The sequence below is a fragment of the Poeciliopsis prolifica genome, unplaced genomic scaffold, assembly GCF_027474105.1.
Source record: "Poeciliopsis prolifica strain line A6 unplaced genomic scaffold, Auburn_PproV2 SCAFFOLD025, whole genome shotgun sequence".
In the NCBI taxonomy this organism is placed as follows: Eukaryota; Metazoa; Chordata; class Actinopteri; order Cyprinodontiformes; family Poeciliidae; genus Poeciliopsis; species Poeciliopsis prolifica.
In genome coordinates this window covers 505,182-530,740 of record NW_026562400.1, presented here as the reverse complement: position 1 = coordinate 530,740, position 25,559 = coordinate 505,182, and the positions used below count along the sequence as shown (strand labels likewise).

Sequence of the window (25,559 nt, the reverse complement as noted above, 5' to 3'; positions counted from 1 at the left end):
GACCAACAGCATGACAAATCTCACCCATAAGCACCAAAATACATATAAAAGTAAGTTTATTACCACAAAATAAGACATCTGACATGTAGTGCATAAATAAGTTTGATGTGAAACGGATCAGCGCTGGAGGAGGCTGTGTTTCCTCCACCTGTGTGTTCTGAATACATTCTAATGAGAAAGGTGAGCACCGAGCAGAAAAAGGCACTAAAACAGTCTTTAGCAACAGCTTCACACCTGCACATGTCACGTAGTATTACCCAGAATCCTCTCTCTGGATCCCCACGGCTCCTCCCCGGCCTCGACCAATCAGAAGGTCTCATCAGCAATGGGAATGATGCGTAGAGACCAGAGGTCACAGGACTGGTTCAGATTAAACTCAAGATGCTGAACATTCAGGATAAAAGAAAGAAAGCTTGGAGGGGAACCAACCTGGCAACCCGTTAGACCCGAACATATCAGCTGTTTGGTTCTAGAACGACTTTCTTCCTGTTTGAAGTTTTATGCTGATTTAGCAAAGCAACATGTTTTTTTGTAAAGTGCTTGAAGTTCATTTAAAGCTGCAGGAATTGTTTTTGTCCACTAGAATTTAGAGGAAACTTCGGTTTTAAATTAGCCTTCTTTATGGCTGAATGATTAAATGTCTGAAACAAAAACATCTGAAATGGTCAAATGCAGGACTGAGGACAAGTGAAAAAATGTAAAAAGTAAAAATCCAAAAGAAAGATCTTCAGAAAATCTTGAGAATTATTAATGCAACTACAAAAGATCACCAGAAAGTCAGAACGTCTGAGAAGGAAAACACGAAGAAATGATTGGTCGCTCCTTGCTTTTAGACATCAGCAGAACAAATCTTTTCTCCCTTTTGTAAATAATTATTTACTTTGGTCAACAGCAGCTTCTGCTGGAGGAACGTCTGGCTCTCTGGGTAATGGACGAGCTGCAGATGAACTGTCTAGATGTTGCTGGATGAGCGTGCAGAAAGCCAGTCAGAGAAGAAACAGTTTTTCTAACTCTATGTTCCCACAGAGCCCAGAACGTTCATTTGAGTTGCAGTTGGTAAAATTCCCTCTGTAGAATAAATGTCTGATTGTTGCAGCTTTTTGTTTGTGTTTTGTCTGAGCTCTCTAGAGTCTAACAGGGATGCATGAACAGGATTTCTCAGATGAATTAGGAGCTTCTGTCATGATACAGACATACACGGTATATAAATATATACAAAACATGTTTATATGTCTCAGGGACATACTTCAGTGTTTAGCTACACATCTATGCTTACAAATCCTGCTGAGTTGGAATGAAAAACAAGCAATAAATGCTAGATGAAAGGCCGAAGCACCTGATTCTCTCAGTTAAAGGCCTCCAGCTGCCCTTCCCTCCCAGTTTAATTTAGTAATGCATAACGGTTAGCAATTGGGAGAACTGGCCCGGTTCCTCAGCTGCAGAGTCAACTTGTCCTCTGTGTTTTTTGCAGAACAGACTTGGTCAGGACAACGAAGGAAGGCATGTGTAGATTTGTCTTTTTTGCACATTTATAGAGAAAAAAAAACTGCAGCAGAGCTTGTGTCAAAACAAAGTCCGGACCAAACTCCTCCCCTTGGCCTTGATGCGAGGAAAAGTGGCGCTCGTCTCCGTAGTGATCGGCGAGCCAACCGGGGTGTTTCCGCCTTTCCTTCTCAACAGGAAGTCGACGCTGGATGATGTCATGGCATAGAAGACGTTTCCTGTTGCCGGGATGACCAGTTCTGAGTTAACCGAAGAGAGACAAAGTATTTTAGGCAAAACTGTTTCCAGCTGACAACATGGTTACAGTGCTGGATGTTTGCTGCATTAGCCAGAAGCAGCTGATTCACCGAGGCTATTTCTGTTGAATGTAGACCAACTTTAGTGTTTTTCATACTAGAAAAACAGGTATTTTGTCAATTTTCTGTTCAGAACCAATACGACTAAAAAAGTAAAGAATCAAGGTTATGTCTGCACATCTGAAATGACAAAGTCCAGACAAAAGCATGATTGAAATGCTTTGTTAAACATGTCATTCATATATAAACATATATGAATGACATGTTTATATGTTATTCATATAAACACGTTACTCATGTTTATATGAATTCATGGTTTTCTTGTCAAGCAATGGTGAGAAAAGGAAAAATCTCCAAAATAAAATAAAAACCTGATTTCTGAGACTGTTGCTGAGGAGGGAACTTAGTTTTCAAACTCAACCGTTCAAGCTTGGCTTCATCTTTGATTTATAAATAAAGGCACTATTGGTCCCATTTTCTGTTTTTAGTCATTATTTGTATCTCATATTGAAATTTAAAAAATATGTTATTGTAGATGCCAGATCAGATCAAAATCACAGAACTTTTACCATGCCCTTATTTACATTAAAATGCTGAACTGTTGAGCTTAATAATTATTGAAGTAGACACCATGTTATTTGTACCTTTTCCTTCAGGCAGAAGTTGTATCAGCTCGTATCTGGACGCCTGTGTGGGGTCCTGATTGTGTTTCTCTAAGGCAGAGCTGATCACAGTGGGGGTCTTATCATTGCTTGTAACCTAAGTGGAAAACAGAGCATAACTGTGACACCAGTACAGCTTGATTTGCACTAATGATACGGCGGTTCTGATGTGCCCTGAGGTTGTGATCTGATGACTATCATTACCACAGAGAGTCAGCTTTAAGTGCAGCGTGTTGCAGATAATTCAGGCCGACTCACTGCTGATGTGAATTAGAGTGAAATGGTTTTGAGATTTGTACCAGTATGCTTCTGTACAGGTTCCCATCCTGCAGGTCCATCCGTATCCTGATGATCCGCATGTCGGGCCCCGACCCCGGAACGTTACTGGGGAGGTTGTTGCCGCAGGAGGCAGATCTGCGGTGCGTTTTTGTGGGCGTGGTTGGGGTCAGCGTGACGGGGGTGGACTCGTTGGTTGGAGGGGATGTGTCGACGTCCAGGCAGGAAACCGACGGCGATCTCATGTGCTGCAACACAAATAACCGTAAATTCAGAGGGGAAATCATCAAAATAAAGGAAACGAAAGCAAAAGAAAAAAAAAAGAGTCAACTGTGAATGCAGCATCTGTGAAATGAGTTCATATAAATGCAAACCTGACCTTTTTAATAATAAACATTAATGGATTACCTTTGTGAGTTTGGAGAGAAAGTTATTGACTGGAGAGTGAAAGTCGAAGAGGCTGTCGCCGTCACCAGCCAGGCTGGTCTGGGATCTGCTCAGGCTGGAAACAGGAACGAACTTTATCAATTAACTAGAAACAGAATTAATACAAGATAATCTGGAAAACTAAATGATACCTGCTTCAACTTTACAGGTAAAGCGGTTTTCCCTTTAGATATGAGTTCGCAACAGACAACAAACCTCAAGCGCCAATTTAATTTCGAGCTTGTAATTTACACGTTCATAGATATTATATTTCTGTTCATATCTTGTTCAAAGTTTGGGCTTAAACCTGGCTGTCATGCAGTGACCTTAAGCAGGACTTTGATGATCAAAAACCTCCAGTTTGGTTCACCTGAAATGCCTCTACACAGAAGAGTGGGTCCCAGTCAATTGGATTGTATTTTTATTTACCTTATAAATGAAATTGTCTTTAAAAACAGCTTTTTTGCTATTCACTACAATTATCTTTCTTATACATGATTCTGAATCTCATTTGAAACATTTAAATCAGAAATAGAAGAAACAACTTTGCTCCCCACTATTGTACATCGATAAGATGAATCCATTTCATCCTGACAATGGTGAGCGATTCCCAGTGGAATGGGTTTCAGAAATCATTTAAAAACAGGTGTTTGCATCATTAACCGCCCGCCGTCCCCTCATGGTGACTCACTCTGAGCACTGGGTGATGATGACTGTTGGCATCAAAGATCGAGGACTCGGCTCACTGGGCGCTTCAATCTCGTTGGACAGTCTGTAACTACATTTAGACATCAGTCAGTAAAACATAAACTGGATATTTTCAAATCTTAAATGCTCCTGAATGCAGACCTCTGCTCCTCTGTGAGCGTGGGCACGCTGTGGTACCACTCTAGGAAGGCCTCGTCAGAGTCAAACACGCAGTTTTTGCAAGAAGACTGCAGGAGCCGGATTTGAGCTAAAACCTCAAATTCCTGTTAACAAAGAACTTTATCACCACAATATTTTTCAAAAAAGGAAAACGGCTGACATGTCTACAGCAGCTGCTATTTAAGAACCATAACTGTTCTTGATTCTATTTCTGCTCCACTCGTTTTAGACTTTAACCCCAACTTTATATGTAGCAGAGAGAAAGATTGTGTCACTTACCCTTCTCCTTTTGTCAAAGTTGATGTAGCCGTTCTGCAAAGGGAGTGACAGGATGCGTTAGGTCAGCCTGAGTGTTGTTACATGGATCCCACAGATGAGATCAACTTACATCCAGCCGGTCTTTGACTGCCGTGTCCAGCATGGTGAGGTCTGTGAGGAAGATTCCCAGGTAGGGCACGGTGCCCTGAGCGTTGGACTGGGATAAAACAAAAAGGACACAATTGTTTTTCATTAGTTCCCCCCGAGGTTCTCATTCACAACCCAAAGAGCCCACCAACACATCAGAGCAGCTGCCTGCAGCTCTTTTTCACACAGTGGTTCAGAATTCAGCTGGACACACTGGAGCGAACGTCACAGCTCACTGTCTCACTCTGTTGCTCAATTCCCTTCAAGAATCCTCTTTAAAAGCACCGATCCACTTCAGTTCAGCTGCAGACTGAACTGTGACTTAACATAGCATGTAGCAAAGATACAATAGTATCCAGCTTTAAAACTTTGTTTTACCTTTGAAAAGTGGATTTTTGTGGCAATGTGAACATGCACATGTGCAACACCTTGAAAAAGTGTTTATACCACATAAACATTTTCACATGTTTTTTTTTTTGTTTTTTTTTGACACGCTGAAACCTCTGCTTTTGTTTAGCACTGGAGCATTTTTGCTAACTTTAAAAACATTGACACACTTAAATTCCCTTAGTTTAATTTTAATTCAGATAGATTCTTTTCTCTTTTTTCCCCTCTTAATTCACTTTGTATTGCCTTGTTGCTGAAAGTGTGATACATAAATATAATTCACTGTTAGACTGGAGTTTGAAGTATGTTTTTTTATGACCAGATATATATTAATTAATATTTCTAATCTATCTGTATTTTTTTAATGTCATTGCACTTCTTGATCAGAGTATAAGATGTTAGCCAAAAATATTTTCTTGCCAGATTTTGTTCTAACAAACACAGATAAACGTGAAGCATCTTTTACAAAGGAAACAAAATGTCTCCTGTTAGCACACAAGAACGAGCTTAATGCATGAAGTGAATGTTTCCTGCCGAGTTATTTGCTATTGTGAAACAGCAATTTCATTTTGCAGAAAAAAAGGAATAAGTATAAAATATTTAGTTTGAATTAATCCCACACTTTCGACACATGTTCCTTTCTCTTCTTTCTGTTCCTCGCCGTCTCCCTCTGTAGATGCTGATAGTATTTAGCATTCGTCAGGAGCTCATTGGGGGTAGCGAGAGCGTTGCGCAACTCAAATAATCATCTGGTCGGAACACAGCGTGCTAAACAGTAAAAAATAATTTAGCAAAGCCTCGATAATTTTCAGTTGACTTTCTAACACACCTAGTGTTTTGCTTGTAGACCAAAAAATTGCTTTTTTTTTTCTTACAAACTTTTTTAGAAACAGATGGACTCTGAAGGTGACTTCCAGTCATGCCGGATTTTATATATTGGTCTCACATTTCAGATTTTTGTTTATTAAAAAAAGGATGTACCCTTTTCCTTCTTATACTGTTTAGCTTTAATGCAATAAAATGTGAAAAAACAGCAAGAGGTGTGATAACATTTGAAGGTACTCTAACATCCACGCTTCCACAAGCCTTATAATCCACCTGAAATGTAACTTCTAAGCATGGAGCGTTTCTGTGCACTTTTACAGGGTGTTACATCATGCTGCAAATTTCAAAAAGTCGGCCAGGAAGGCCTGTGGGGACGAACGGCCCCTCAGGCTGAAATGCTTAGTATTCACCGCAGACGTGGGCCGTAAAGATAGTGAAAATACTTCTCTTTTATTTGCCCATACATCACAGAGGTCATTTCTAAGCTGCTCCTAAAACGTCTTGGTGAGGTAACCCAGAAAGTTTGAGGCAGTCCGGTGAGAACCGTAGATGTGAACTCAGCGTTTCTGAGTGTTTGAAGCTGCATGCTTTCATCCTCCTTCAGCTGTGCAACCAGAACCTCTCAGCTGCTGGTCACGATTCTCCTCTATCAGATCAGCCTCTATCACCAGCGTTTCCACTCAACTCACCCTGCTGCTGTGGTGCCTGTTGTTGATCCTGTTGTCAAGGTTGGCAAACTTTGAGGTTCCCTCCTGCAAGACACGAACAAGGGGAAACTTTCCGTTTATTTACTTGAGTTTAAACAGAAGGAGAATTTATATAAATATAATCTCCAGTTATCCAGTGAAAATAAATTAATTATTAGAATTTAGAGAATTTTAAACGTGCAGTTTGCTTTTTGGCCACTTGGGAGACAACAAAAACAAACCTGACATTTTCCTACGGAAGAAGATTAGAGCCACTGAAATAAACTTCAAACCTGACCTTTTTAATAGAGCTAACTTCCTGGAGGAACATGTCAGATTGAAGTGATTTTTATGCGGACACTGAAATTTGTAGTAAAAAATCTCTATTTGGTGATTAAAGTCAGAATAGTTTGGTTTTTTTCCAGTGTCTTTTATCCTCTCCTAAAGTATCAACAATCTTTCACCACTGAGAAAAAAAACAGAGCAAGAAAATATGACTCATCCTACATTACGAGTGTTAGGATATTTTTTGTTGCTGTAACAAGATGGTGCAACATTGTGGATGGATTTTCCCTCTTTCTCTTGAATAAACAAATCATTTCATTGTGATATTACATTTTGTCAGTGAATAAAGCCAGTTGACCAAAGAGGGAACCAATGAACCACCATCTTTCCCCTTTTTTAGGTTTTCAGGCTTGCTTATACAGTAAATTCCTAAGGATTTCATCATTTTACCTTCTTTAAGTCCTATATTAAAAACATTTCTGGAACATCCTTCATCTTCCTGTAAAATATTGTCAAAATCAGAAACATCCCGTTCCTGATTAATGCAGAAAATCTCGTCCTAAGCTGCTGGAGGACACACCGACCACTTTTCCTCACTCTGCTCTTATTACTTTGTCTTTTTCTAGCTATGCTTAATTAGCATTTTTTGCGATCCAGCTAGGTTGTTTTTTTATTATTATTCCTTCGCACTTGGCCTAGTGTTTCTGTGGTTGTCTGGCTCTTTTGTGTACTCAACACTTTGTCAGGACATTTCTTACACAGAGAGATTTATAGATGTAATTTGTAAGATTTTAACTGTTTTATTAGTTCAAACAGACAAATTTCTTCTTCCTGGGAATAATGTTAACATTTTGCAGTTGCCCTCAGAGAGTTTTGACTTGAATCTCACAGGGAATTGGTGGAAAACAGCTAAAGATTAGGGTGATGAAACGGAGGCTTTCCAACCTCAAAGACTTGGAGCGCATCATCAAATATAAAGGAAAAAAAGGCAGGCAGCTATTATAAAAAATCTTTGATCAAAATTATGCTCAAAAATATATGTATTATTGAAAAGTGTATTAATAATTTTTATTATGACTTTTATATTTCCAATGTAATAAAAATTTTTTTTTCAATATTGATACTTCTTTTATATTGTAGATTGGTTTTATGAAAGTTTTAAATATCTTCCTAAAATTTTTTTTTTTTCCTCAAATAAATGGTTGGATTTTTCTAAATATTTCAGTGAGAGAAAATGCTACTGCAAAACTGCAGAAATAGGAACTTTTGAAGATTTTTACACAAGGCAATGAAAAGATGAGTAAAAACTTCAGACGGCAGCCAGGAGCGCCGATCTCAGAAGAAAAAAGCTCTGAAACAAATTCAGAACATCACAAAAAAGAGCTGCTGAGATCTCACTTTTTATCACCGACGTGATAAATCTGCAAACAGCAAATCTCTAAATAAACACATCAATTCACAATTGACTGGGTAGTTTCATGCTGCGCCGTGACCCTGAGAGCTCAGATTCCTCACTGAAGCAGATGAGATTATATCAGCAGTTTTAGCATGATTCAGCTTTCCAGGCACACAGAGTAATTTATTTCCACTGTCATTAATGCGCTCTTTATTCCCACAACAACTCACCTCCTTCAGGAGTTCTCTGCTCTGTGAGTAGTTGTCCTTGTCTGAGAATATTTCTGCCAGCTCCTCGTATCTCCTCAAGGCCTCTCTGCGAAAGAAAACAACTGTCAGAGGAAGATTCATGTGTGATCTTGAATTATTCAAGGTAACAAAAGTGTAATAAAGGAAGATTGTGCAAGCACAGCTGAGAGTCTCAGAAAGCTCAAGGCATATTTAACCTGGAAGAAGGTTTTATATTCAGTAACAGAGATGTAAACTATTTTTTCATAGTAACTGGTGTGGTGAGTACAAGACAACTCCACATTCTGACCGTCATCTTTCCTTCATGTTAGATGCACAATTAATTAAGAAAATATATGATTTCCTAAAAACTTTGAACTCCAAGCATCTAAACAAGCCTCAGATGAACAAAGGTAGAATGAATGTAGCAAAATGTTGGGAAATCATGGAGGACTGCAAGAGAACTATGACATCAGAGAACATTTATTTTCCAGCAAGACGACGAGCCGAAAATCCAGCTAAAGCTATGCAAAGAGCGTTTCTCATTATCTGTTAACGAGATTAATTCGGTTAACACACACCTGTCCGTTTCCTGCCAGGTCCTCCGGAGCCTGTGGATGGGGTTGCTCTGCAGCGCCGACACGACGGCGTACAGAGAGGAGAAGTTCTTCCTGGCTCTGCATTCCTGTTTAAAGACGCAGAGCTGAATAAAGACTTTTGCTTGAAGTCATGCTGCAACAGAAAACACCTTCGGATGTGTGTGTGTGTGTGTGTGTGTGTGTGTGTGTGTGTGTGTGTGTGTGTGTGTGTGTGTGTGTGTGTGTGTGTGTGTGTGTGTGTGTGTGTGTGTGTGTGTGTGTGTGTGTGTGTGTGTGTGTGTGTGTGGGGGTGTGTGTGTGTGTGTGTTGCAGCATCTATCTGGCATTAAGTTACACTTTCAGTTAATGACTCCACATTTCCAACAAACACAGGAAGTTACCTTTTCATTAAATGGAAGAAATAAGCTGCTCTTGTAATTCAAACTGCAAGTTGTATTTGATCGTAAAGGTTTTTCAACAGCAAACTGCTATTAATATTACAGTTAGGTTTGATATTTTGTCATCATTTACCCACAGATATGTAAATACACAGAGGAAAGTGAATGTAATCAGAGTTAGTATCCCTGTTTAAACTCTCAGTATTTCTAGAAGCCAGGATGAGTTTCTCTTTTTGCATTTTTTTTTTCCTGAAAACAATCAAACAACCAGGTTTCTATACAACCTGTTTTCTGTCAGCTACTGTTATGAATGACTTCACTTCCATTTGCAAACCTTACCCTGAAAAAAGGCTTATTGTGAGAGGATTATGTGAGCTAAGTTGTGTAAAGGCACAACTGGGATATTTTAAAGCTTTTACACTTCAACTGATGTGCTAACATTACATTTTTTTTAGAAAAGGTGAAAAAATTTTTAACTCCCATAATATAAAACAATGTGTTTATATGATACATTTTGATAAGGCAGCATGTTAAGGCCATTGCAAATAGAAAAGAAAACAGAAAAGAACATTTCTGACCAATTAATTTCTGAAATTTTTTAGAGCAAACAAGAACATTCTAGAGTTTCAAAGTCAAACATTTTTGTTTTTTTGAAAAAACTGAAATTTTCAAAAAAAAAAAAAAAAAAAAAACATGGAAATTATGAGTTCAAAAAATCACACATTTCCAAGAAAAAAACTCAAGATTTTGAAAATTCTAGAATATTTTTAGATTAATTTTTCTAGAAAAATGTTCAACTTTGAAAACTCAAAATTTTGTCTGGAAAATTTCAGCAATAAATCACAGAATTTCAGAGTGTTTTTTTTTTTTTTTGGCAGAAATATGCTCTTTTTTTCTATCTGCAATGTTCCTAATGCGCCGTTGTAGTTTGAAGATCGGATGTCGAGGTTTTAGTGCGCTGACCTCTGCGACACTGATCCATTTCTCCAGCAGTCGTGCTCTCTGCTGGCTGCGCAGGTTCGTCGGCCACAGACAGGATGCTAAGACGGCGTTGGCCAACTTGTTGAACTGCCGTATGGTGGCCCGGACAGACCAACAAACGCCTTCCCTGCCCTTCTTGTCCCTCTGAGACCACAGCGAGCCGAGACAGTGGTACGGCACCAGACGGACAAAAAGCTCCTGGAAGAAAAAAAATCCCTTAACATGAACATTTGTTTTAAAATAAACCTCTTCTAAAAACCACAGCAAACTCACAGTTTCTATCTTTGTGAGCTGCTCAGCGATGACAGCAGCAGGGAATCCCAGGACGCTGGTGGGTTCAAACTTTGAAGGATTGGGAGGAGAGATGCTGGAGCTGCTCTGATCTGCAGAGGCAGACAAAACAGACTCAGTTGAAAAATAACATTTCGACATCAGTCAGGAGAAATAAAGAGAATATGTTTTTTTGTGGGAAAGTAAATTTGGTTCCTGACCGTAGAAAGTTAACTGTCATCAGAAAGCCATAATTTTTATATGACAAAATAATTTTCCAGTCAGTAAAATAAATATATTGATGAAAGATCGCTCATTGCCTGGATTCCAGTTGTAAAGTTTCACATGATTTCAAAACATCACAATTTCAAGCTGAGTAATTTGGTTACTTTATCCATCTATTCTTTTCTTTAAGAAATGTATTTATGTTAATTATGGGCAATATTTATTTCTTAATTTTATTTGAGTATATTTTTTGCATTTCTAACTGGGCTGCAGGCTTCCATAAACACTAACCTGCCAAGTTCTACATGTTTACTTTTGAAAGCTGAAAAACACATAGAAGTACTAATATCCTTTAAAATAACGGCTTTATTGAAACATAAGCACTTGACCAGCATTTATTTGACAACTTTTTTTAATTATTCCACCATTTCTATATGTAAATATTTCTTGCAGCTAGCAGTTGTGAAAACAGTGCACAGTAATGCTTTTATTGTTTATTGTTGCTCTATTCCAGATGCCTTTTTGCTGATTTGATAGCAGTGTTTATTAGCATGTCAGATTATGCATGCTAGTCTCAGTAAGAAAATGCCAAAGCGTTATTATTCTCCTGCGGCAAATTAACCGGACCAGGTTACAGAGGAAGCCTGACCTCCATGCTGAGAAGTGCTTAAGCCAACTTCACTGACAACAACAATCAAACTCATTAGGTTGTGTTTCCCAAACTCCTGTTGTTGTGCAATCAAACTAAAGCTCCAGCTGGATTTGAGGCTCTGCTGCCACCACATGATCAGTTTACTGGCAAACAGCATGGATAGGTCGGATTTGAGTTAATTAGCTGCTGAGCATGCAGCAAAATAATCTCTGTCAACAAGATTATTCTTCAAAATAATATTTTACAGAGAATTGAAAAGAAGTAAAGATAGAGCTGTCAAGTCTTTTGCAAGAAAATAGTTATGTTTCCTAAAATTTCTTAAAATCCAGTTCTTTCATGACAAAACTTTACTGAGGGAACAGAAAAATCATTAGCATTCATGATGTGAATATAAACCATGACAACATGTCTAAAGTATTTAGTCATTTTCTTTGTTATCTACATTTGCGATTTAAAGTGGATAGAAAATGTCTGTTCATTTGAGCAGCAGCTAGAACAGACCTCTGTGTCTGTCGGGGAGCAGGGCTCTCTCACTGAGCTCCTCGGCCGTCCGGAGGAGGCGAGCGCGGAGGTCAGCAGCAGACGAGGAGTCCTGAGGCAGCAGAGGAGCCAGACGCAACAGACGAGAGGGATCTCCGAGGTTCCTGAAGTCTTCAGGAAACTCCGAAAGCCACGTGCTGAACACAGTACACACTGCTCTGCAGGGACAGGAGGAAACAGGAGATAGAAAACAGCTGGACTACTAGCTTCAATTAAAATCTGCGTAAAATAAACTCTGTAATTTAGATTAAAACAGGATATGGAAAGAAAATATATGTATGACTGTATCTGAATAAAGAGAGTGTTTAAAGTAGGGATGCATCTTTCATCACTCTTGTTACTGATACAGATACATGAGGTTTAGTATCAACCGATACCGATTCAATATAGAAAAACAGCACTGAATTCACTTAAAATGTTCCTTTCTTTTAAACACAGACACAAATGTACTTACTGCATGTTTACTTGATAACTCCAGTACAGCACACTGAACTACAATAAACAATGAAGAGACTGAAATTCTCAAAAACAATAGGTTGACTGCCTGGGTTTACATGTTTTTTACTTCCAAAAGGTTCAGAAAGTGCAATAATGTAAAATAAATAAAACAGCATGATGTCACTCAGAGCACAAAGAACTGGACTCAATAGATTTTTCCTAAAGGATCAGGCAAATCCATAAAGACAGATGTTAACCAAAGTGTCCTGAATAGCTTCACTGACCACAAACAGCCATGTTCACATTTAATTTAATTCACTTCAATGGCTTTTATGTAACAGAAACATATTACAATATATTACGAAACTATGCATCACCATTAATACTTCAAAGCAAAACCAACAGTCCAATAAAAATTCAGTCTTTCAACAGCAGAAGCAAGAAGCAGAAGTCATTACATGTTTTCTCGTCTCTGTTTATGAGACACAAGGTGGGTTTTTTTTTACTCACTTGTTGAAGGATTGTCTTGTCTGACTTCTCTCGCTGTCCCCAGGTGGATTCTCTAATCTGTGAGCAAGAAATAATAAGTAAATTCAGCCAAAAATAAATAATAAGATCTTTCAGCAGTAAACACATTCATCTAGGAAATGCAACAATAACAAAACTTGTTCAAGAGCCAATCCTGCGGCGATACTGTGGTGATATTCAGTCACTCTTCACACCAAAGTAATAGCGAAAGGTGCCAACATTTCAAACACCACAATATGAAAATAGTGGAATCTAATTTCCAAAATAATAGGTCAGGTTAGCATTATATTAGCCTCAATAGGAAGGCTAATATTAGCCTAATGAGCTCCAACACTCGACACAAAGGTTTTTCAGCTCTGCTATTACAGCTGTACTAGCCATGTTCACATTTAATTTAAGCATGCATGTTTCCTCACCACATACATTTTTACTAAAACTCCAGGAGGCTTCTGCATCTCTACCATCAGTTTCAGTCCATCTTTATTCATAATCTGTTTACTGCCAACCTATCAATGACTTTAGCATAGGGGGATTTTAAGGGAGTTTATCTACACAGTTCTGCGAACAACAGATACTTCCAGCTCTGTCAAAGTAAATCATATCAAAATGATCTGAAATGTGTGGAGAAGGTGTGTGCTGTTCTCTGCTGGAGCTCTGCTCCTGAAGGATACTGATCTCAGACAGTTTGAATGGTTTGGCATCAGCATCAAGAGGTTGTAGCATTAGCATTAGCATTTGGACAGCATTGTCCTCCTTTTTCACACAGCAGTAATTATCATTGTATGATATATAAAGCACCACCATCTTTTGTACATTCAAAACAGTTGGGGAACTCTGATGCACTTTTACAAATATTAGAAATCTCACTGCAATCTTGATGCACTAAAGCTACAAATGAAGGTTTTTCCTAAACAATTGCATTTCTAAGAGAGACACCAGACTGAAATAGGTTTTAAAACATCAGTAAGGAACTCCAGGCAAAGTGTCAATGACTTTAGAAAGAGTTTTCAGGTTTTATTAATTTCAAATACATTTACAAGATCTGATTGCATTTAGATGCAAACCAGAGTATGTTGCATGACATACTGCAACCTAAATTTTGTCTGCATCAGAGGAATCTGCGAGAACAAGAAGTGTTTCTCGCTTCTTGAAGAAGTGCCAAGGAGACAGTATAAATCAAGCGGTAGGGATAATACCAGGAAAAGCAATGTTGACGAGGAAATATTCCTCTAGGAATCAGAACAGTGCCAATGTGTCATTTTTCTTTGTGCTGAGAACCATTAACGTGCATTTATGGTCAGATGTTTTTCCTGTGATTCAACACAGAATAAGCAGTCCCTTGTCCCAGAGTTGTAAAGTCCTGCCAGATGGGATCAGACTAAATCAGGCAGCACAGCTGACCAGACAGGAAGCAGCTTCAGTTGTTGCACATCGCTGCAAAAGGAACTGCAATAATACTCTATTTTTAATCCTCGACTTCAACAGTTACCTACCTGTCGGTGAGGATGTCCAGCACTCTGTCTGTGGAGGTGAAGGAGCGATAGGTGGAGAGGAAGATGGAGATGAAGGAGGAATCTCCCAGTGAGAAAGAGTGGAGGAGGTGGAGCACCAGCTTCTCTTCCGTTCCAGCTTTCACGCACTGGGAACGGGAAACGGTTGACTGGAAGTCAACAGGAAGAGAGGAGAAGACACTTGACATGCCTGCAGAGTTTTGTGAAACAGAGTCCAATTTGAAGTAGCTTACCACTGGACTGTTAGGGTCAGCATGCTGCTGTTTGACCACAACGGTGTAGATGACCCCTTCCTCCTCCTCCTCCACCACTGTGGACTGCAAAGCAGGGAAAATGTGAGGAAACACCGATTTATCTATGTAATTTATCTACACTCTGCTTCTTGCCAGCCAGACTTTGTTTTGATCCTTTAAACTGATTAATGCTCAAAGTTTTCTGAAACTCTTTTTTTTTGTTGTTGTTGTTCGGATAAAAATGAGGAGGCGATTCACTGTTTTCACCTTCAAACTAAACACTCTGCAGTGTTTATTCTGGACAAAATGCCCCCATGTGTAATGAGAACAATGCACACATCTTTGAACTCATTTCCTACATGTAGCTAAAGTGACCCTGGTTTAGCCTGAGGGGAAGTCCCTGACACAGTTACCCCATTTTGCTGCCCTACTAATTCACAAACTGTGGTGCGAAATCCGGCCATTCTTACCAAATCCAGAGGACAGTACCAGGTAGTCTTCATGGGTGAGGACTCCGCCTGAGAAGAAGACAAAACGAATCGCACCATGAGATTTCATATTTGAAGCTTTTTGGATGATAAAATCTGGAAAATATTTTTGAAAAATAATGACAAAGCTCAGAATAGAAGTGGAGATCAAAGTTTTAAATATTTTAAAAAGTTTGAAATTGATGAAATTTCTCAGATTTGAGGAATAGTTTTGTTAGATTCCAGAAGAAGAGCCAAAACGACTGAAGTTTTCTGCAGTTTGTTGCTGTGCACTGTCAGTCAGCAGGATGAAGGAGGAAGGCTCCTGCAACATCCTCTTGACAACCAGAGACTCAAATTCGTCTCATTTGAGATATTCTGGTTGCTGTGTCAACCGCAGTGTGCAGAATAAAGAAGTGACCGTCAGCTCTCTCAGTAAGGAAACTTCATTTTGAACTTCAAGCAGCATGTCTGAGAGAGCACTAAAGCCATGCTAGGATTTGGTTTAAATTACAAGAATAAAGTTATATTATTATGGCAATAAAATCGTAGTATTAAAATTTAAGTCGTTGTAGCAAGAGCAAAGTTTATTTAATTATTACAATCTGGCATCATAAGCCGGTCTAGTCCAAAATTCTTCCTTCAAAATAGACACAATCCTTTCAAAATTCTGCTATTGATAAAAAGTTGATTATTTCCTTATTTGTAAAACTGATCCGAAAAAAGTATTTCACAAAATGCTCAACATTCTTCATTGTAATTTTCTATCATGTTCCATGGAAGAATTAGGAAAGTCATAACAAATTTTGCTAGGCAATAAATAGTCCCAATGATTATTGCAATAAATAAGAATATTATTGTTTTTGAGACTATTTTTAAATAATTACATGGACATTGGCCTAATAATGCAAGTTTGCATGCAAGTAATATTTCTTGTCATTCTTGTTGCTGCAAACCAGCCAGTAAAACATCTAAAAAACAAATAATGACAAACATGCTCCCTCATGCAGACAACCTTTCCAATCAGCTCCAGTCCAGTATGATCAATACACAGAAACCTGCCTCTGCAGCATTAATGCTCAGGCTTATCCTGGGTTGCAGGATCCTGCAGTCGAACTCAGGTTGCACAGAGCTAATGAGTCACAGCTCTCTCTCAAAGAGAAAAGAAGTGTGAAATGTGCAGCTGCTCTCCAGAGACATTTGAATACTGCCAAAATAGACAGAGCGATAAGAGGCAGATGACCCATTACTTAACACGAACTGCTCAAGTGGTACAGTATCACATTATCTGAACGTACGTCACAGATAAATCATGTTTTATAAATGAGTAAACATGTTTGCGTAATTTTTTGTAGCTATTTATTGTGCAACCCTCAACGTTTTACAAAAACTTTTTCTTTTATATCTTCAAACAGAAACAGCAGTCTCTTTCTTCCATCTTGTTTTTTTTTACATTTCTGCACATAAATAAGGAAGCACTTTTTACTGAAAAGCACATAAAAACCATGCAACTGAGCAATTAAGAGGATTTTTATCCCAATTTTGAGAATGAAAGAGTTTAAAATTTTGAAAATGATTTTTCTGTATTGTTGGTTGTATTAGATTACGACATATAAGTCTCACATCAACCAGTATTGGAATTTATTTATGCTGTGCAAGAGCCAAGTACTGGGTCATGCTTTCCGAGGTGCAATCCTCAGTCAACTTGGTGTGACGGCTCTGACTGAGTCGCTGTGAGTCAACTGTTTTGATCTCCATAACACAACGGAAACACCTTAGAGACACATTCTGATGAGTAGAACACCAAAATCCTTACATTCCCTATACTTTGACAAAAGAGTTTTATTTTCCAAATATAAAATCAGAAAGATCCAACTCAAGTTAGCACCTGAAAAAGCAGGTTCAAGGTCCGAGAGCGAGGTTAGTGTCCACGATCACAGCAGCAGGAGAGACACATGGTCTGACCCACATCAGGTTTATGGTTTAATTAATCATAATAAACCCAGTTAGCCTCACGTTGCCTGAACTTGGGATTGTCCGAAGGTCAGCGGACGCTCCTTACATTCAAAGGGCAATAGAAACAAACATGTTGGTCCACCTCTGGACTTTATCTCGACGTGTTCTGGACAAACCTGCCGACATTTCTGTCTTTTCCCATGAACTCAGCACATATTCACACATACAGGAAGAGCAAAAGAGAAAACTGTCACAGCAGTTACCTCGTCCCGGGCAAGTACAGGCAGGTAGGAATCCTTAAGCTTCCTGGAAATCTTCAGGATAAAGCCGTGAACATTTCTCCCATTTCCTCCTTCCCTTTTCATCTGCGCTTCCCTCGTTTCCAGAAATCCTCAAAATCCAAACCGATTTCTGCAGGTTTATGCCGGTAAAGCATGCATCTCTACACACAACGCCAGGCTTTGTTAGATACCTGAAGCAGGACTCGAGTCAAGTCCGGCCCCCGGCATCACACGAACACACCCATTACACACACAAACACACACCCTCCCACACACACACTCACTCCACAACACTTTACCAACAAGCAGGTATCCATAAAGCAGTTCAACTGAATTACTTTTCTTCTATATGCATATTACATATGAGTACAACATTTTTCCATCAAAAGGATAATATAAGGTTTTCATCAGTGAACACACACACACACACACACACACACACACACACACACACACGCACGCGCAGAGACAAAGCCTTGAAGCCTTTTCCAGAACAATGCCCCCTCTCTTCCAGTCTCGCCCCTCTCCTCTCCCCTGCTCTGCTTCCCTTACGGATGACCTTCCCATGTAGATAAACCAGTTGGACCATGTATCCGCTTTAATGCAGTGCGACATTCAGTAAAGCACCCGCCTTGGGCTTATGTTGTTATTTAAAAAAGCTAACCTTGTGTTGTAAGCTATAAAAAAACCTTCATACGTACTCATGTTTGTTTAAGCAGCTTATATCATTGAAGAGGGGAAAAAACTCATGATGTCCCATTTTTATAACTCTGAGACTGTGAATAATGGAGAAAATGTTCCTAACTCAACTCATCAAAAGGTGAGTTGAGTTTGCAGGGTTACAGTGTAGAGGTGGCGTAAATACTGGGAAAACATCCACAGTCATGCTTTAGGACAATTTAGATCAGCCTCAAATAAACGGCAGCAGAACAACCCAAGGTCAGGATTCAAACCCAAGACCTTCTTATAGCAGGAGAATAGCATGAACAATGATGTGGAAAGGTTATTATAGTTAAATAAAACTAACCAAATAAATATAAACCTCAATTGAGAAAACATTTTCCTGAACTAAAATAAATAAAAATGATAATTTAACTAAAAGAGACTGATTTTAATATGAAATCCATGGAAGGGAGAAATTAAGGAGGATTTTAATCCTTCTTAAATAAAAAGGAGGAGGAAAGGAAATATATTGTGAGTTAATTAATACTAACTAAAATGTACTGAGATTATGCACTTTACTTCAGACAGGAATACAGTAGTTTATCCATTAATTTGTTATAGTAGTAGTTTTAGATTTTTCATTCTTTGGTTTATTTTTAGTGACAGAACACAAAAAGCTGAAATATTATATTATGATTATGTATACATCAATTGGGTAATGAATGCTTAACAGAAGATACAATTTTCAAAAAACTGATTCAGTTATTGTTGAACAACCAGCTGAAGTTTTCTCCCCAGTTTTGCTGTTGTCTCTGGCAGAGAGATCTGATCTGCGTTTACCTCAAAGGAAAATAACTTCTGCAAAGTTGTCTTTTTCCAGACGCTGCTTCTAAAACCTCTTCAGATTTTTGAGAAATAAAATCGTTTCCAGCGGCTCACCAGTCTTCTGAAGACGGGCTAAATGTGGGTCAGATAAAGCAGAACCTTCTTCTTGTTTGTTTAGTTGTTGACGTTTAGTTGTTGATAAGTGTTGTGAACACAGGCTGCTGCTCAGAATCACATGAATCAAAGTGTTTTTAAAGTACTTTGCAGCTCTTCATCTCTTGGGTTTATTGACAAAAAAAAATGTCTTTTTTTTTGTACTGTCGTCAGATCAGATCTACTTTTGGAGTACTTTGCTCTCTTTATTCTTAAAGTTCCCTCGGTTCCCCCGGTTACATACAGGAAGCACATAATAAGTGGAAACAAACACAGGAAGCAGGACATGTTGCTGTGTTGAGAAGCTATTTCTCTTCCTCTCTCCTTCCATCAAAACTAAAGCTGCTTCAGCTTCTCCTGAACAGCTTCATTTATTAAACAGCACCAAATGAGGGAAGAAAAATCTCTTTTATTCTTTCACCACATCCCATAAGACTAAAAACCTCCAAAAAATAAAACTGTTCCACCATTTCTCCTCACTTAAACGCCCCCTGGTTAACTTTCTGTGAATATTTTAAACCATTTGTCCAAACCTGAGGTCATAAATGTTTCTGGAGGTTTATTTAAAGATAACCTTTGTTTTTTGTTTTTTGGAGTGTTCCTCAAACCAGACCTCTTCCTTCCTTTCTCTTTGCTCCTCTTTGCATCCTTTCATCTATTCATTCCCATGGTGCCTGTTGTCTAACGCTTTTCAAGTAAAACTCTTGCATACTCAAACAAGTTGTATTCTTCAGTCCTGATTACATTTCGAAATATTAGTAAAGGAGCTAATTAAGGTTTAATGCAACATTGAAACATGTGCAAGCATGGCTAAATCTATTGTTCCATTTTCTGTTTATAATACTTTAACTAAGGAAGCTTGGATCTGGAATATGACAATTTTCCGAATGACTGGCATGACGGCATACAAAGAAAATAAACAATATAATATAAAATAACAATATTTGGATTGTATTTTAGAAACTGGCAACAGTACTTGTCTTACCTTCCACAAGGTAAGACAAGTACAATAATGTCCCTAAAATAATTTGAATCTGAAAACTAAATAAACATCCTTTAGCTGGATTATGCTGATTTTCAAAAGTAGCAACAAAAAAAAAAGAAAAATAGAGATCACCATGCATTCAAATCTTTGTTGAAAGCACAGATGACTTTTTAAGCTTCTGACAGGTCAATACTGAAAGTATGTATTTTAAGGCAACACCACCATCACATTGTTTCCTTTTGCAGCATCATGGGAAAACAAAAGAAACTACAAAATGTCGAGTAGTTTGGTTCACTGTCGGATACAATTACACACCTTATGAAGAGCAAGATAAAGATGTTGACTGAAGCTGATAAAGAAGTTTTATTATCCACAGTAAAATGAATTCTTCAATCACCAAATCGGAAAAGCCATCAATTCAAAGGCAATTTAAAAGGCTTGAAGGTATCTTGTAAATTTTACTGATGGATAAATGACATAATTTTTGGATACATATTATGTTTTGTGGTTATTTTTCTGGAAAAGGGAGAAAAATAATCAAGGAAGTTAAAGTTTGGGCTCATGTTGGTCGGTGACATTAGTCCCAATGTGGAAACTACTGTAAGAAAAGGAAACTCAAAGTTATTTTTCATTTTCTGGCACTTTAGAAAAAGAAATCATTTTGCTAACAAAAACATAAAAAGTGAAATCTAATTTAATATGAGACGGTGTATATGAGCTTCTGCTTTCAGCTGTAGTTGCTGCATTCGGTTCAACTTGCAACAAGAACATTTTCTATTCTCAGCTGTTCAATCATTTGTTGGAGCACAAACATGTTTTTTCTGTTTCTTTTTGGTACAATAAGCCTTTTATAATCAATCGGCAGGCTTCGTTATTCACCAGAGGTTATTGCACCTGACTCAGATATCCAAGTTTCCCTCATTAAAGTATGAGTAAAAGGCCTGTATTGGATTCCACTTCAGTGAATGTTCTGGGAGACAGACTGGGAAACTGGATAGCGTTCATGGTGAGAGCAGGTGAGCGTTGCCTCAGCTGGTCAACCCACAGCATGCATTATTCACTGCAGCCCAGCAGTTAACTTGTGACATGAGAGGAAATGTGATCATTTTAGAGAGTCCAGAAACTAAAAGGAGTTTCTCAAAAGTTCAGGATGAAGTTGAACAATAGAACCACAAGCAGGAAATTTGTTGTAAAGAAACAAATCGTATCACGAAGTTTCAAATTTAATCATACAACATCTGATCTGACTATGTGAAAATCGCAGTGAAACCATCAGTTCAGGCCTCACTAACTCCCACTAAACATTAACAGAGCTGAACGCTCCTGTTCACATTTTACAAACCCTGAGTTACTAAACTCTGAACTGCTTAAAGACTGAGTTACTTGATCAACAACACAATGATACCAGCTAGTGTTGCTGACATGCGTCTCTTGTCAAGAAGACAAAGGCAATTATGCTAATTATTATCCAGTTATGCTAACAATCATTATAGCAGAGAAAAGTGCTAAAGCTAATTAGTTTTAGCAGGCAGCTCAACAACAGTAAATGTTAATGTCAGTAATGATGATGATAAACTGTCTCTGAATATTTTCCAGATATTTGCAAATATTTGCTGATTTGCATTAAACATAATAGATGAGTTTACTGAAGTAGTTTTCACAGATTCTGTTCAAACACCAACCAGGTAACCTCTAAGAGATTGTTTAAAATTATTATTAACTATTTTTTAAAAATTGTAAATTAGCATTAAAAATAAATGACAATTGAAAATTATTTGAAGAATTTAGTTAGTGTGTGCAATTTCTGCATGACTGATTGGATGCACTATTTAAATAAGACGTTATATTCTCAAAATCAGCATTCAGATTATAAATTGTGAACTGTGTTTGGAAATGTTTTACATCTTTTTATGATCAGTACCTATAGAGTAAATTAAATGTATGATTTTTCTGCCGAACAATTGCAGAAAAGCAGCAGTTTATGTACACATACGTCCCTTTGTCACATTGGTTTTCTTTCCTCTGTTTTCTGAGAACCAGGCAACCGAATCTGATGTTTGTTCAACAGGCTAAAAACTAAGCACAGATCATTTGGTTTCATGTGACACTGCTCTGAAAGCTGTGAGTTGTGGTGAAGTGAAATGAACCTACAGTCAGTTTAATGCGTGAACCTCGGAGAACAGATGATATCGGAAGTATCATTCATGGTTTATAAACTCCATGAATGTATTCACAGAACTGAGCCGCAGCATCTGCGCCAACTTCCCTTCACAAAGTTCTGCTACACAAAAACAAACTTACCTGTGAATTTTCCAGATTTTCGCTCCTCCCTGACTGGCTGCTTGGTGTTCCCCCATCAGGAGATAAGGGCCGGTAGCCAATGAGAGGCACCTCGCTTGACTCCACCCCCGGCAGGTTATAGCCACCTGTTCGCAGGTTACGGTGAAGCATGGTGCCGGCTGCTGCACACAAGAAGAAAACACAAGGCAACATTCAACCTTTCACTTAGATCACCTAAACACAAATCTATTGCTAAACGTAACTTAGAAATAACTTTTGTTTTGAAGAATTCAAACTCTTTTTCAAGTCAACTGATTATTACCTTCCCAAATCTGACAATAATTGCCTTACATATTGAAACCTGAATGTCGGAAGAAGTTTGTTTGGGTTTCAAGCTGATGCACACAAGAGCTCTTCCCTTAGCACTACTCATTTAAATAGGAAAAACACACAGGGGAGGAGTGCAACAGGGTCACATGCTCTGCCTATTTGGCATGCAAATACAGAATTACATTATCTGAGTTGCCAGGAACACAGCAGAACAAGGCATACTTCGTTTGACATTTGTCAGAAAAGTATCTTTTTCAAGTCTGGGTCAGCAAATAATTTACATCCCTGCTTAAAAACAAAACAACCGACTGTGGAGATGAACAATCCGTTACCTAACTTCATGTAGAAAACCAATTTGCAATATTTTGAAAACAATCTAATCATAAAGTAATTCCAGTTTATTTTCCTGCAGGTTTCCAGTGAATTTCAGTTGTAATGTTACATAATAACATTTCCAGAAACAGCAGCATAGCAAAAACAAACTTTTGTTGTGGTGCATTCCAGTAGTGTCAGGAAATGGAAATAACTGAGTTTCTAGTTGTAAGTTTGAACTAGAAGTTTTACCTCTCACTCAGAAAGTGGCAGAAACTTTTACATCCAGTTAGAATTTCAAGATGGCTGCAACTTGTAACTTTAGTAAGTAAACTGTTAATTTAATTGCTAATATTCACTCACACAACTGGTACTTTTTAATGTTTATTTAAAAGTGTATACAACAAGTATTAAAACACTGTTTATTCATATAAATATTTTCATTTATATACAGAAACTGTGAGAAAAAGCAGATAGCAACCAAGCTCTAAAGCTTGTTTCTATTATAGGGATCAGAAAGGGACAGAAATGCAGAACTATTTATTTTAGTATTTTCATTTTTTTCTTATTTTGCCTTGTTTTAAAACACTTAAAATTTTTACCTTATGACATAAATAGACCAAATATTTGAGTTTTGCCTTCAATTATTAGGGACACCAAAAAAACAAAAAAAATCAGTAATTATAAGTGCATTAAATATTCTATTTTGCTGTTAAAAAAAACGCCAAATAGAATTTTTGCTTTCTTTTTTTTGACAAAAAGAAAACAGGAATATAAAGCTTTACGTGGACTTTCAGTAGAGATCAAACAGGGTTGAACGTAGTCTGCTAGGTTCAAGCGAAGCTCGGGAAAACAAACACTGTTGAAGCAAGAACTCCTTGAAAATGAACTGCTTGTTGCAATAAGCAATTAATAATTACATTTTAATTGGATGATACATTTAAATGAGCTTGATCATTTCCATTCTGATGACTCAGTTTTTATTTAATTTTCTCAGTTGTTTGTGACTCATTTATTGTTTAGAATATCTTCCACTTCTAGTGTTAAAAGTCCTTCACAAAACTGATGTTTATTGGACTTTGAGAAGGCAAACATGCATTATTACATAATTCTCAATCTTTTACTTGAAAATGGTCTCAAAATAACAATAGTTATTGTGAGGCACTAAGACGCCGTATTCGAGTTCTGTTCTTGACAAATAATTACGTTTGTAAAACCAAGGTGAGCTCTAGAACAAAGTCTGAGCTGAAAGGTTTGTGAAGCATTTCAGTAACTTTTAAGGACATTCCTGATGAAAGAAACAGAAGCAGTGGAGTTAGTGATGGGCGGCAGGCCTTGACTCATTTGTTTAACTCAGTCGCTGTCCCGGAAAGCAGGACTGGATTTGCATAGCAACCTTTCCTTCCATTTCCCTTTCCCCTCTTCGGTATTTGACGTGAAGATAGACATCGAGTAAACACTGTTTGAGGAAGAAAGATGTAGGAGTGATAGACATGTCTGAGTTGATAATGTAAAAGCTGATGAATTCTCTTGTGTTGTGACTTTAGTTTTAAAGCTTTTGATTCTGCATGCTTTGACTGTTCTTAGGAAGACATGCAGTCATTTTTATGAAGCTGTAAAACTGCATCAGCCTCAGCCTGGGTAATAATAACCTTCTGGATCAGAAAATAGCTCCAAATAGCAGACCCAACTTTCTTCTTCTTTCCTCCTCGACTCATGCAGCTGCCTTTGTGCAACACTTTCTCTTACATCATCCCGGATTTGCTGTAAGATTTAAGATTCTGCTCGTTTCTCAAGAGAGCAGCGTTGCAGTCTGCAGGAAAGCGGGTGGAAAGGTGGGGAGGGGACCAGGCTGCAGGGGAAACAAGGCATCAACAGTGCAGCATGTGCTCTCACCAACGGCTGTGGCAGAGGTCTGAATGGCTGCTATTCAGAGGCCTTGACCAAAGCAAACAGCCCACATATGACTGAGGTATAAACACACACAGGCACATGACGCTGGACACTAAACTCACACAGCAGTAGTGGCTTTAGATGTGCTTCAGATGTGTTCAGTCTGGATCCTTCAGAGAGAAACGCTAGAAACTATGAGGGCTGTAAAAGTTTCTGCGTGCTGGCACTCCCATTAAAACACACAGCAGAGAACTAACTGCTTCCTACTGTGACTCAGTTACTGTGTGATCTGAATAAAACGACAAACAGAGAAACACAGACCGAGGCAGCTGCGGGTGAACTCACCGAGAGCTGGGTCGCCACTTATCCAACTGTCAAGCGGATCAGAGGCAGCATCTGAGCACCGCTGTCGGGTAACGATCGGCGGCTCGGCTGGGGGAAGTCGCGCGCATCGGTGCCACGGTCACCGCCGACAACCAGGAGGGAGTTTCCGTCCTTTACCTCACCTCTGCGCCCTCCAAGGAGTCTCCCCCTCTCTATCAGCGTCCCCCACACCTCGCGTCTGTCCAGCCTTTAGCAGCTGATAACGCACTTTGGTGTGGCAGCAAACTCTCTCCTCCTCCTCCTCCTCTTCCTCCTCCTCCTGCCGCAGCCGCTGCTGCCGCTGCTGCTCCCCCTAACGTCGCAGTTCCTGGATGCGTTCAGCTCTCGGCGCTCTGGTAACAGATCCGTCTGTCTGGGTGGCTCACAGCGGCGGTGTGATCCGGACACCGCGCACAGCGCTGCGCCGTAACCGCTGACAGCGTGCCGCTCCTGAGA

General features: G+C 38.7%; 1 protein-coding gene across 3 annotated transcripts; it reads right to left on the bottom strand.

Moving 5' to 3' along the window:
* Positions 1-39: 39 nt before the first annotated feature.
* On the bottom strand, positions 40-25,559 carry rgl2 (ral guanine nucleotide dissociation stimulator-like 2). Of its 3 annotated transcripts, none has more exons than XM_055047238.1 (20): positions 25,086-25,559; positions 22,227-22,387; positions 15,066-15,113; positions 14,596-14,679; positions 14,345-14,511; positions 12,834-12,890; positions 11,847-12,043; positions 10,472-10,581; positions 10,181-10,396; positions 8,823-8,926; positions 8,245-8,329; positions 6,337-6,399; positions 4,419-4,505; positions 4,310-4,342; positions 4,013-4,134; positions 3,855-3,941; positions 3,146-3,239; positions 2,761-2,985; positions 2,444-2,558; positions 40-1,742 (listed from the first exon to the last, which is right to left on the bottom strand). In XM_055047238.1, exons 2-20 carry the CDS (start codon positions 22,374-22,376, stop codon positions 1,564-1,566), a joined length of 2,223 nt encoding a protein of 740 aa, XP_054903213.1. In that variant the 5' UTR covers positions 22,377-22,387; positions 25,086-25,559; the 3' UTR covers positions 40-1,563. The 3 variants fall into 3 exon arrangements, with proteins under 3 accessions (XP_054903213.1, XP_054903214.1, XP_054903215.1); XM_055047239.1 differs by having other exon boundaries at positions 22,227-22,384; XM_055047240.1 differs by lacking the exons at positions 22,227-22,387; positions 25,086-25,559 and adding an exon at positions 17,282-17,662.

Coding starts and splice junctions, on each gene's coding strand:
- rgl2 (XM_055047238.1), bottom strand. CDS start 22,376: ATGCTTCACCGTAACCTGCGAACAGGTGGCTATAACCTGCCGGGGGTG. Junction 8,330..8,822: donor ACCTGGCAGGAAACGGACAG/GTGTGTGTTAAC, acceptor TTTCTTTCGCAG/AGAGGCCTTGAGGAGATACG. Junction 4,506..6,336: donor ACAGGCACCACAGCAGCAGG/GTGAGTTGAGTG, acceptor GTTTTATCCCAG/TCCAACGCTCAGGGCACCGT.